At 40.3% G+C, this 12,746-nt stretch overlaps 1 protein-coding gene across 7 annotated transcripts in view; it reads left to right on the top strand.

The window, feature by feature from the left end:
- The window catches only part of epb41l3b (erythrocyte membrane protein band 4.1-like 3b), a 49,944-nt gene that overhangs the window by 28,155 nt on the left and 9,043 nt on the right, over positions 1 to 12,746 (top strand). For 5 of the 7 annotated variants that reach the window (XM_025004837.2, XM_037981849.1, XM_017410959.3 and 2 more), the window contains exons 8-18: positions 689 to 776; positions 3,750 to 3,902; positions 4,825 to 4,922; positions 5,337 to 5,512; positions 5,818 to 6,014; positions 6,431 to 7,015; positions 8,287 to 8,340; positions 9,202 to 9,237; positions 9,676 to 9,741; positions 10,378 to 10,563; positions 11,705 to 11,767. In XM_025004837.2, coding sequence (XP_024860605.1) covers positions 689 to 776; positions 3,750 to 3,902; positions 4,825 to 4,922; positions 5,337 to 5,512; positions 5,818 to 6,014; positions 6,431 to 7,015; positions 8,287 to 8,340; positions 9,202 to 9,237; positions 9,676 to 9,741; positions 10,378 to 10,563; positions 11,705 to 11,767 — 1,702 coding nt within the window. Of the gene's footprint in view, positions 1 to 688; positions 777 to 3,749; positions 3,903 to 4,824; positions 4,923 to 5,336; positions 5,513 to 5,817; positions 6,015 to 6,430; positions 7,016 to 8,286; positions 8,341 to 9,201; positions 9,238 to 9,675; positions 9,742 to 10,377; positions 10,564 to 11,704; positions 11,768 to 12,008; positions 12,705 to 12,746 lie in introns of all 7 variants that reach the window. The other 2 variants (XM_037981850.1, XM_017410957.3) reach the window with 2 other exon arrangements.

Genomic DNA, 12,746 nt, shown 5'->3' with positions numbered 1-12,746 from the left:
AAGGGATAGAAAATTAATCTTAAAGTATATTTTTGTAGAAAAGAGTTATCTATGCACAGTTATCTGTTTATGCTTGAAACAAAATGATAACTGAATGCTTAAGTTTTCTGTCACTGAAATGGAAATTAAAGAGATTTGTGAGGGTTTATTCTTGGTTTTCAACCAGGGCATGTTGGTGTAACTTGACAGGTGATGCTGATTCCTCTGATTGAACCAAATCATGGAAAAAAACACCCTAAAATAGTTTGTCAAATTGTGGTTTTGCGGTTCTAGTTTGTGTTTCATATGTAGTAATAGGATTTAATAGTTTCAACTCATCTCTAACTGGAACAACATGGAATAATAATCTGCTTTTAAAGGTGTTCTGTCAGCAGATATTTGCATTTTACTGTAGATTTTTGTTTGAGCCCTCCATTTTTCCTGGATCAGAATGATTTATGTGTAAATTGTTCTGTTTAGTTCAGTGGATTGAAGGTGTATGGATATGAATCTCAGTGACGACAATCTGTTTTAAAAAAAGAAACCCTTATGGTACACAGTGGAGCTTCAGCTAAAAGCACAAAGATCATTTTTATTACAGCCTATCTCTGTTTAAATTATATTTGGAAACTTTTTTTAATGTTGCATGTAGAATTTGTTGTGAAAGTATAGAAAAATTATATTTTTATGTCTGAATTATTTTATTTAGGGGGATGACACCAGCTGAAGCAGAGATGCATTTTCTGGAAAATGCCAAAAAGCTGTCCATGTATGGTGTTGACCTTCATCACGCTAAGGTAACAAACTAAACCTAATTAAGCCCACATAAATTTTGATTTAAATACTGTAAATATACTGAATTACTTGTCTGTACAGCATCCAGGCTGGGTGGTGAAATTAGTACACAACTTCCTCCTAAAATCTGATTGTTTACGAAATAAACTAGTTCTAAAACTCAACGTTTTAAAAAAAGAAAAACAGTTTTCTTGGCTACAAACAGACTTCAAATTACAGTTTACTCTGCCTGCTTGATAACTAACAGTTTATCAGCACGTAACATCAGCAAAAATGAGGATGAATTAGTTTATTTTCCACAATGTTTACTTGCTCTTTTAAAGGGTAACAAACTGGTAACAGATCAATCAATGAAATTACATCCACAGAACAAAAATCTGAACATTTAAAACCACAAATTGAAAATTTGACTTGACATAGCACCATTTTTGCTGATAGGTTTTAGATATTTGTCAGTAGAAAAGAAGAAGAAGCTATAACATGTTTTAAAAATTAAACAATATAACTTACCATTAATCATTTTGCAAAAACAACATTCAACTAAACTTCACCCATTCACTCCTTATCGCCAAGGTGCGATAGCAGAGTTGGAAAAAGAGAAATAAAAAGTAGGAAAACCAGTTACTGTATGTTTTATAGCAATTACTGATAAAAAAAGCACAAATCAGCAGAACCATATCTCGGCACATAATGTGACAGTTTTGCAGATTTAGCCTGAATGCCTGTGAATGACAGATTTTCCCACAGAGCAACATCTCAGACACACACTCACACACTCACAAAGTATAACTTCATAGGAAACAATCATGTATAGATTGATGGCTTCATTTATACAAATTCGGTGACATCCCTCCCTGCTGTGAAACAGTTTTAGTTCAGACACACACGTATGCGTGTGCACGTACAGGAGGAATAATCTTCAAAACTTTGCACAATCAAGCTCACTTTTCCTCTTATAACAAACGAACTGCCACCTTTAGCTTTGAAACGTCTGGCAGGAAATGAGATTTTCTGTTTCCAGGCTTTTTTTTATGTTCCAAGTCGCAGAGGTTTCTGGCAGGTAGGTCGTACTTAATGGTCGGAGAAACTAAAACAGTGAGTTTGTCAATTGCTCTGAGGTTTATTCTTTGAAACAACAAGGCTTTGAGTTTTCCTGGAAGTATTTTTTCTTTAACACTAAATCACAGCTGAAGCACTCCCCTTCCTCAAAGCTGGGAATTATTCTGGCTAAACGACACTTAATTTCCTCACAAAGCATGCTCACGTGTTCAGTAAATGGATGTGAAGATGCACGCACACTTCTACCACCCTGGCTCGTTTTTCTTGGACGTTATTGTAGCTTGTTTGAAAATCTTCAACTCTGTACTTGAAATTGTGCATGAAGAGCATCTTTGCACTGAATACTCTTTGATTCAGGAACTTGCATACTCTTGTTTTTTGTTAGTGAAAGAAAAGAGACCGAGTTATGCTGTTTTGTTTCCAAAAACATGCCAGCCTTGTAAATGCACTTTCCCAAAAAAAGATTTTATTTCCTGCAATTTTGTAAAACATGAAGGCATTTATCCAGTGTATCAGAGATTTTTTTTTTTGTATTTTACCCTGACAAAGACATTGATAGCCCAATAACTGTGTTATCTGTGCAATGAACAACTTGCTCATGCTCTGAGCTTTTAAAAAAGGGCACAAAGTTGGGAAACATTTTCACAGAGGTCATGTTATTGAGGCAATGTAGTTCAAAATATAATATTTATTAGAGGGAAAAGATGTATTCTCTGTCTTTGTACCAAAAGCTTTCTTTTACCAGTCATGCAAATCATAGAGCTTGTGCTTTTTGCATCTACTGTATGAGATCTTAAACATATTTCACTCACGCAGTTGCTTCCCACCAAACACTGCTGCTTCACAAACATCATGGCTGCTCAGTGATGCCTCGGTTTAACACGCTGCTCCACTGATTGACTGGCATCTTATCACCGCTGTCTCCGAGGGTTTGCAGATCTGGAGCCCAGCTTGACTCGTTGTTTGGGTTTTGTTCCACCCGCATCAAACGCACCGTCAGAACACTGGCAGGAAAGAGCCGGAGAGCTGCCACTATTAAAAAAAGGGAAAATTAGAGTCATCAGTCTCTCTGATATAAATCGCTGATTAAAAGTGATTTGAAAATCAAAACGAGCCTAGATGTGAGCGATGGGGAGGATATTGCCCTCCTAGATCCAAACGGACCAGATAACGGAGATGAGGAAGCAGCTTTGATCAAACTGAATCGGCATCAATGCACAATGTTGCTTCTGTGAGTCATAGTTTTGCTACACAAGAAAATATGTACATATCAGAAGAGCATCCTCTTTTGTCTTCTCTCCTCTCTCATTAAACGCAAAAGTTGGTAGGGAATCTCTATGAAAGCTTGGCTCCAGCTGAGGGAGAGGTAAGAGGCTCCTTTCCATGTGCTTTACACCACCTGAGTGAGTGTGTTTTCTACTTGTGCATGGTTAAATATAGAGTTGTCGTTTTTCAACATCCCATTTATCACTTGAGACTGATTTTTCCTGCTTTGGATCAGCGCTTTCCTCATTGGTTTCACCTGGTCATTTCACGCTTTGTGCAGTGAAGAGCATAATTTTCCCCAAACTTCACTGTTGCTTTTGTCAGTTGACACTCTTTTCAGTCCTTATTCAGCATCACCACCGTGTGCCTAGACGAGATTAGAGAACCACGTGCCTGATTCCATTGTCTTTCTGCCTGCTCAACCCCTGTTATTATCACAAACCTTTTTTTATTTGAATTTCTACTTTGTCCTGCTGTGCACTGATGCCTGAGCACCTCCTGTATAAACCGAAGAGTTGATGAAAGTTTGTGGGTTTTTTAAACTGCAGAATAAGAGAATAATGTTGTAGCTGGTGATATTTTTTTATTTTTTTTGAATTGTCAGGAACTAAACTTAATTTCTGTCTCTTCTTGCTGTGTGCTGTTTTCAGGACTCTGAGAGTGTGGAGATAATGCTGGGAGTTTGTGCAAGTGGCCTCCTCATCTATAGAGACAGATTGCGGATTAACAGATTTGCCTGGCCCAAAATCCTCAAAATCTCCTACAAGAGGAACAACTTTTATATCAAAATCCGTCCCGGTGAGGTAAGAACAGTAGCAGTCACGTTATATTTGTTGTGATCATCCAGAACAGTTTTATTTTTATTCATCTCATCTGCAGAAACCAGACTTTTATTTTAAAAATGCTTGTTTTGAAGTCATTATTTTGCTTTGTCATTTTTCAGTATATGGTTTTATTTTTTGTTTTTTTATTAAAAAAACAAAAAAACAAAACCACCTCTTGTCACCTCTCTTAATTAAAAGCTCTCAGGTGTTTCAACTGAAAGAAACTTTGCATTTTTGTGATAAAACAAAAGTTAAACACATGAATAGAAACAAAGGAAAATGAATAAATCAAACCATCAATGTGCTTGTTTGAATGTTGTAAAAAATGTCTGGATACTTTTATTAAAATGCTTTGTAGAAACATCATCCAACAACAACAGCACAGTTAGTTTTTATACTTTTATTACTGTTTGTTGATGCTGACCTCAATATAGGGCATAAGTAATTTGTCCCAAATGTAAAAAAATTCACCCACATTTTGTTCCCGGTACATTTCAGATTCATGCTGACTCCAAATATTGAACACTGGATCTTAAGTTTTGTTCTTTTTCATATCATGATGAAAAAATTTTACCAGACTCAACAAAGTTACACTCCAGTAATGATGCATATGATCTATCTTTGATTGAGCTGTGCTTCATAATTCAGCACTGTTTGGCTGTCAAATATATCTTTCATAATCTGGGTTTGCTCTGCAGAGCGTGCAGCTTTTTGTGTAAGAAAGATTAAATATTGAACTGAAACATTGAATTCGGGGATGGATGAATGATTTATGTTAAGATCTAGGGCAAAAGTAACAGGGCGCCACAAAGCAGCTCGTTTAGAATAGATAGAATATTTATTTTTGTGTTTTGAAAGGTTAAATGAAATCGATGGACTCAGCATTTTCTTTGTGTTGCAGTTTGAGCAGTTTGAAAGCACAATCGGTTTCAAACTCCCGAACCATCGCGCTGCCAAAAGACTATGGAAGGTCTGCGTGGAGCACCACACCTTCTTCAGGTAAGAACGACGAGGGAAAGTTAATTACATATACTTCATTATAGAAGTTTTAAATATATTAAAATGACAGATTCAGTAAAGTCAAATAGTCCCTTAGATGCTTCTGTGGCATTTTTTAATTTCAGGGATCACAGTCATGCCAGCATTGCAGTTTACTCATATTTACTGTACTCGATTTATTTTTTTTTCTGGGAAATAGAGGCAGTGTTAAGGCTATTAGTGGTTTGAACATCAGACACAGTTGCTGCTTTAAGCAAAAATTGGTCTCTTGAGTCATTTGGAGTAGTAAACCCAGCCTGAGGGCTCCCTGGAGACTATTCATATGAGTAGGAGGTTTAGGGCTTCTCAGCGCTCGGCTTAACTTGGTGTTTTATTTCTGGTTTGATTAATGAGCATGTTTGTAACTTGTTACAGGCTGGTGTCTCCCGAGGCACCCCCGAAAAAGTTCCTGAGCCTTGGCTCCAAGTTTCGCTACAGCGGCAGAACGCAGGCTCAGACTCGCAGGGCCAGCGCTCAGATCGCCAGGCCGGCCCCGTTCTTCAAACGCTCCTCCAGCAAACGCTACAACATGTCCCTCAGCCTAGACGGAGGTCAGAAGCTGAAACAGATGGCTAAGTACCATCCGAGCTCTTAAAACGGTTCCCCGTTTTGTTTGATTGTTTGTAAAAAAAAAAAAAAAAAAACATTTGTTGAAAATGCAAATGAGTTTTTTGTTTTGCTTATGAAAACTGACAACGCCACAGTGGCTATCGTAACAACCACGTGCGAAAACAAATCAAAGCCCTTTATTCAGTTGCTCGCCTTTTTCACCAAAGTTCAAAACAAACATGAGGTGTCCATAAAAATGTCATAAAGGAAAGTCCGTCTCATCCGTCTTTGTCATCTGGCGTTTCAGCTCCCATTATGGAGAACCACGAGACTCCAGCCAAGGACGGCAGCATTGACGGGGCAGCGAAAGTCATTGCCAAGGAGGACATCATCACCACGGTAACGACAGAAAGAATGGCAGAGGAGGAGAAGGCGGAGCAGGAGGATGTTCAGAAAGAGACGCCAGAACCTGCTCCCTCAACACCACTCAGACACGACACAAAGGTAAAGGTCCAACATTTTCAGTGCAGAGGGACATCTGAAATAATTTCACAGAGACTTTGACTGTTTTGTTTTTGGTTCAGAGCATTGCCAAGTGGAAGAGTCAGATGAAGGTGCTATGGTTGCCTTTTTAGAGCCTTTATTCCTTTCTGTTTTATGATTTGTTTTGGTTTTTTGTGTGTATAAAACCTCTTAATGGCTGATGTGAATTTCCCAGTTGCTTTCAGCTTAAGTCGCTGCAGTAGATAGGCCTTTGTGCTTCTCATCTTGTGTTCGCTTTACTAATCAGCTTTTCTTTTCTTGTCCTTCTTTTGACCCCTCACTTTACTCGTGTGTGCTCATGCGTACTCCCCTCCTTCCCCTCCGCTTCTCTCCATTTGCGCACACATCGTCTCCCCGTTGACATTTCCCTCCATCAGCGCTCCCCTCGTCTGTACACACATGACCCCCTCCGCTCGGAGCTCTCACTCCCCTCATCTCCTATTTCATCAAACAAAGTGCGGCGCAGGCGCAGGGAGAGCGCACGCAAGCGGGCCTCATCTGTTAGCCCAGTCAAGAGCGGCACAGGTTGCCGCCGCCGGCAAGCCCGCGCCGACCACAAAGCCGCCCTGTTGAAGGAGCAGGCGCTGCTGCTGTCAGCCCGCAGGCAGAGGCTGGAGCAGGGGAAGCGGCATGGCGGCACGCTCTTTTCCTTCTCCTTGCACCTGCCCGACCTGTCCTCCATCCTGGACGAGGATGGCTACATCACCTTCCCAGATCTGTCCGAGATGCGCCTCCTCCCCGAGTGTGCGCAAAACTTCCTTCCCATAAAATCACCGTCACTCATTCCCTGCTTCCTCTTCATCTTCTTCTTCCTGCTCTCCACCTCCTTCTCCGTCCCTTACGCCCTCACCCTCTCCTTCCCACTGGCGCTGTGCCTCTGCTACCTGGAGCCCAAGGCTGCCTCCTTGACCGCCTCCATAGCCCAGAGCTACCATGACCATGACAGTTCAGAGGAAGAGGAGGTGTGTGTGCGTACGCCTGTATGTTCAAGTGCCCACCTCTGGCTCAGAATGATGGTCCATTACACTCGTTAACACCCGATCCTGTCCTGTAACAGTTTCACCAGTTTCAGAGCCGACCTGGAGACAGTGCGTGTCCCAGTGTCTGTCAGTCTCCTACTTTCAGAACCTCATCTCTGCCCGCTCACAAGCTCATCCTGTAGAACACATCCTCATCAGCATCTCAAGTCACAGAGACAAACCTGCAAGTCTCATTGTTTCATGTTTGATTGGCTGCTTCACCCTAAATGAGAAGGTTACACACAAATAGTGGGATTGTTTTACCTGCATGGGTGTCAAATATATATATTTTTTTCAGCTTTACAGATAATTTATCAGAAAATATCACTTAAGAGAGTTATTTATTAGAGGATATAAGAATTAACCTATATTCATTTAGAAACTAATACTTCACTAAATTCATGGCTTTGTGCCTAACCCATCTCAGTGTTAACCCATCCTGTCCATATTTTGACCAATACTGTTCAAACTGGTTTTAGTTTCATCAGCTGCATGTAAACACTTCCATATTTATCTTTGCACTCAGTTTCTCTGCGTCGCAGACTGACTCCAGCAAAGCTGCACAAATTAAAACAAATCATTTAAATCAAATTGCCGCCAGAAGAGCTCTTAATGTTTCAATGAGTAGGATTCCTCGGTGGAGCGACAAGATATAGTTTTCCACCAAGCAGCACAGTTTTGGAGGCTCAGTGTGTAATTAAACACGCTGTGATGCAGAGAGACGGTGACAACTACATGCATCTCCATCACCCACAGTGTTGACATGCATGAAGAGGAGGGGTCGGGCCTGAAAGTCAGGTTACTGTTCGGCCACAAAATCATCAGATTTGAATGAAGTTTGCCCTGCAAATGCTTCAAAGTTATATGAGGAAATGTTTATTTACCAGCCATTCCAAATTCAGTAGCAACCCATTTAAATGTCAGTGACCGACTGATGGTTTCAACTTCCTCTGAGTCTGTTTTGCTTGCTTATTTTATCTTATTTCTTTGCTCTTTATCTTTTTGTTGTCTTCCAGATCTTATCTGTAGTGTCGTCTGATTGCGTTTAGCTTACAGTTCCAACAATCAAAGCATCTCCATTTGTCCCATTTGTGGTTATGAAGACTCTTTGTTGATAATAAGTGCATTTTCCCCCCCCAAATATTTACATGTTGGGTCCTTCTTGTTTTTCTTGCTTGCGACTCGGACTGTTTTGGTTTGGTCTGCAAATGCAGACTGACAGCGAGCATACAGACTTTGCCTTTGATGGAGAGATGACTGCCACAGAGGTTTGTAACAAAATATTATAAAGAAATGGAAAAGGAAACGGCTCCTTGTCAGTGAAATATTCTGATGAATATTTGTGAAAGCCGGAGTCCTGTGTGTCATGCATGTAATTGGTTTAGTTCTGCACATTTAGTTCTTGTTTTTGTGTTGTTGTATTTTTGACTGTAAAAACACTTCCTTAGTTTTGCAATATTTTCCTATTTCACAATGTTGTTTCATTACAATCAATACAGTAAATATTTCTTTTAATTTGAGCTTCATTTTAAAATGTTCACACTTAAAATCTTTAATTTCTACTGACTTTTAATGTTAATAAAAGCCTCACTGTGGCTGCCTACGTTCCCCTGGCAGTGGAATGTGTTTAATTTTGTCCAAGGCTGTTCTGTAATGATAAATGTAAAGGGTTGCAGGATGAAATCTGGCTGCAGATGTTGGGGAATTATTGAAACAAGGACAGACAAAACTAATCAGGACAGAGCTGTGTAATTTCCCCACATATAGTTGGGGATTCTAGTTATTTCAATGTGTTTTAAAGCAGACAAGCATGTTAGTAAACATTTTACTTCCACTTCTGCTTTTGGTTAAGTTGCAAAATAAAACATTCCCCTACAAAAGTATATTTTACAGCAACGTGAGAATCTAAGGCTTTGCGGATGTTCAGTTGCGAGCAAAAGTCTAACTGAATAAGTACTTTTCAGTAAAGGGGTATTAGGAAACAGTTCAGTTCTTTTCCTCATTTCCAGCTCCATGCTGCTCGCTTTGTTTTCCTCTCCACTGATTTTTCCATCTGCATCTCTTCTCTTTAATGACTCTCTGCTGCTTTGTCTCACTGTCTCCGTGCTCTCCTCTTTACCCGCCATCAGTCGGAAGCAGATGATGACTCTGAGATGCGGACTCAGGTACACCGGGGTCTCTTCACGACCCCGCTCAGTGCATCGTAACGTTGTTAGATGCACTCAGAAATGTTGTCCCATTCCTTCGTTCTGGCTTCCCTGCTGCTGCTTCTTACACACTCACTATCATACAACACAGCAGACTGACTCATTGCTTCCAAAGAATCCGCAGTTCCACCTACCAAGTGCTTTTTTTTATTTGTTTAATATTTTTTTACGTGGGAGTCTTGCAGCTACACCCAACATTTTATATGTTTTAAGTTGTTTTTATCCATTGCTTTTACTTTGAGTGAAATGTTTTTCTCCCATCATGTCATTTCTCATTAACAGCCAAACTGTGAAAGACAAAACTCCCATTTTTTTCCCCAAACAAGAGTTGGAATTTAACATACTGTAGCACCTACCCTTTTTTACAATTCTTCTGCCCTTTTCTTGTCTTTGCAGTATAGTTTCATAAGACGAGTAAAAGGAGAAAACGTTTTTATCAGACATAGTAATCTGATGCTAGAGGTTGGTAAGCAAACAGTGCATGTCTAAAACTTGCATGCAGGTGATTTTTAGGTATGAAGAAACTTAATAATAAACTAATAGCCCTCATGTATAATTAGTAGCTGTCTGTTCGAGATGCCATGTTTTTTTTTAATACTTTCCCGTGTGAACTTCTGTAGTTCTTGCTGTGAATTTTCAAATAGTTTGAAAGCTAAAAAGAAATTAAACTGGAGTAATTCAAATCTAATGAAATGTGGGAGTGTTGTGCTTAACTTAACTAGTAAAACTAAGTCTTTGAATTTGTGCATGTAATCATTTTATTTTTATTCAACTACGCTGGTCTTAAATGCTCCTGAAGCATTTAAGTACAAGCTTCATCATCAGCTGCCATGCGGTTGGATTTTTTTTTCTGTTATTCTGCTGTTTCTGCCAGATGCTGCACAGGTAGCCTGCAGAGCCTTCTGAACAACAGTAAATATAAGGAAGCAAATAATGCAACAGATTTAGGTCTGCAGAAGACTACATTTTGTTTCCAGACCTTTTTGGGAACCCATTGGATATGCAAGCTACCGTTGCGCACGTAAAGCATGACTATCGTTCCCGTTGCACCGCTGCTTCCCTTCATCTCCCTGTGTCATGGTTCATCGGCCACTGTAGGACACAGAGCCCCCACCCGAGGTGGTCAAGCACCAGACGAACGTCAGCGAACTGAAGCGCTCCTTCCTGGAAACCACCAGCGGCGGCGGCATGCTGGGCGAATGGGAGAAGAGACTCTCCTCGTCGCCCCTGCGCTCGCCCAGAGGAGATGAAGCACCAATGATCGAGCCGCTGGAGCCACAGGACGTAAGCTGCAGGCTGGGTGACGGCGTGTCTGTCTGAAGTGTGGCATCACCAAGGAGATGTTTATGAAATGAACGAATCTGTCTGGTTTTGCAGATTTTACAGTGCTAATAGCTCTCTGACGCTTTCATTTGTTTGTTGTTTCTTAAACCTCAATGATGAAATGATGATTTGGAAGCTTCTTGTCAGAAGTCTTCAAATTTAACCAATTTGGATGTTTCAGGTCTCCCCAGCTCTTTTAATACTATTAATTACAAAGTGCTTAAAAACATGTTTTTATTTGCCTATACACTCATCTCTTTTTATATGTTTGAACTTTTTATTTATGTTATACTTGTTTTTTTTCTACAATCACACACCAATTAGTTTGTCACCAAACACTCTGAGTGTAGTTCATACAGATGTTCTGCTGTAGGTGTGATGATATTCACATTTTTTCTTTGCCGTTCTTCACACACACACTTCTTTCTTTTAACTTTCAAAGATTAATGGTTTCTGTTTTACCACTGGTCCATAAAGGCCTGATAAGTAGAGATCGGCTGTGATGGATTTCGTTTTGTAGGTTCAGAAGTTTTCATACCTAACAGCAGTCATTCACTCTTGTTTTCTCACTTTGCCCCCCAGATCCACAAAGTCAATTGATGGTTTCAGTTTATGTAATTTTAGACTGAAAGGCATTACTTCCCAAATGGTTTAAGTGTACATTAAATGAGGAACTAGGCTTCTTATTAAAAACGCAACTGATCTGTGAACTCATTTTGCTGACACAGATTTAACCTTTATATATATTGGCTTTCCATGTGAGGACAGGGCAGGATCTTAGTCTAAAATGCATGCTTTATATGCCTTTTAATTAATTTGTTTAACTTGTGGTTTTTCTTTTAACTAACAATGTACCAGCAACTGATTATGATTTTATCACAGTAATAGATGGTGACACTTTTATCTCCCTTCGATGGGCTCATTCAGGACTAATGAGCAGCATTAATAACAGGATTATCAGACATCAGATGGTTCTGTCTAAAATTAAAATTACAGAACCGTCTTTCAGATCCAGAACTTTCTTATTTTACCGGTTATTTTCAGCCAATATGTCTCGTCTTTTCTGAGTATACGTGACCTTTCTATTTGCTTTTCTCTGCAGACCAAGGATGAGCAGCCAGCTGGAGATGAGACAAAAGAGGAAGTAGGACTTAAAGGCACTGTGGTAAGCTGTTTGCTGTTAGTCACGCTGATATCAAAATAAAACAAATCTGAACTAAATTGCTGTTTTATAGACTCAGCATCAAATTGAAATAATTCCCAATCAAAGTTCAACTTGATCCACTCAACCTGTCCGTGTCATTTCATCATAAGTGTGTACTCTGTAAAACCTCTTTCCACCATGTATTGTTTGTGTGATGCCCTCTGTCCATTATCCTTTTCCAATAAGTCAAGTGTCTCCCCAGGCGGCAGGATATCAGGTGAAATACGTGCCGGATAGTACTATAACAGATGGGGCCACCTCCTCCGGGCCTCACGGGATTAGTTTGTCAACCACTATGGATGACGACGTCTTTATGGACGGTACCCTGAGGGAGGAGATGGAGGAGAAAACCCCAGACTCCCAGGAGGAGGCTTCAGAGAAATCAGTGGTGAAGGTCAGCCCTGGAGCTGTGAGACAGGAAGTGTCGCAGGCCATCAGTGACAAGAAAGGCACGCTCATTATCTTTAGGGAGGCGGAGGATAAACCAGACGCTGAGGTCAAAGAGACGAGTGCCTTGGCTGAAAACGAGGAGTTAGAAACTGTCAAGAAAGAGACAGAAACCTTCAAGAAAGACACTTTTGTTGTTGTAGACGGCCAAACTGCCGTAGTCAAGCTTCTGAGTCCAAAGGTAGAGATAAAAACTGGCGACACGACGCAGATTAAAGGCATCGACTCGCCTAAGAAAGCAATGGCATCCTGGATTTCCGAGGAGGAGAAGGTGGTGGTTTCAGAGATCATCAGTGTGTCTACGAAGGAAGTGAAGGAGAAGGACGCTTTTGACGAGCTGCTGCTGCAGAAGACAGAAAACTTCACCTTTGAAGACGTCCAATCTGAGCAGCCAAAGTCCAGCCTGACTCAGATCACACTTTCTGAGACTTCAGCTACATCCTTAGCAGTGGTACTGTATGAAAACTAAAAGCAAAAATTCAATTTTGGCTGC

Source organism: Kryptolebias marmoratus, linkage group LG20 (assembly GCF_001649575.2).
Source record: "Kryptolebias marmoratus isolate JLee-2015 linkage group LG20, ASM164957v2, whole genome shotgun sequence".
Lineage (NCBI taxonomy): Eukaryota > Metazoa > Chordata > Actinopteri > Cyprinodontiformes > Rivulidae > Kryptolebias > Kryptolebias marmoratus.
The sequence above is the reverse complement of the archived record's forward strand: the minus strand, read 5'-3'. Positions and strand labels throughout refer to the sequence as shown.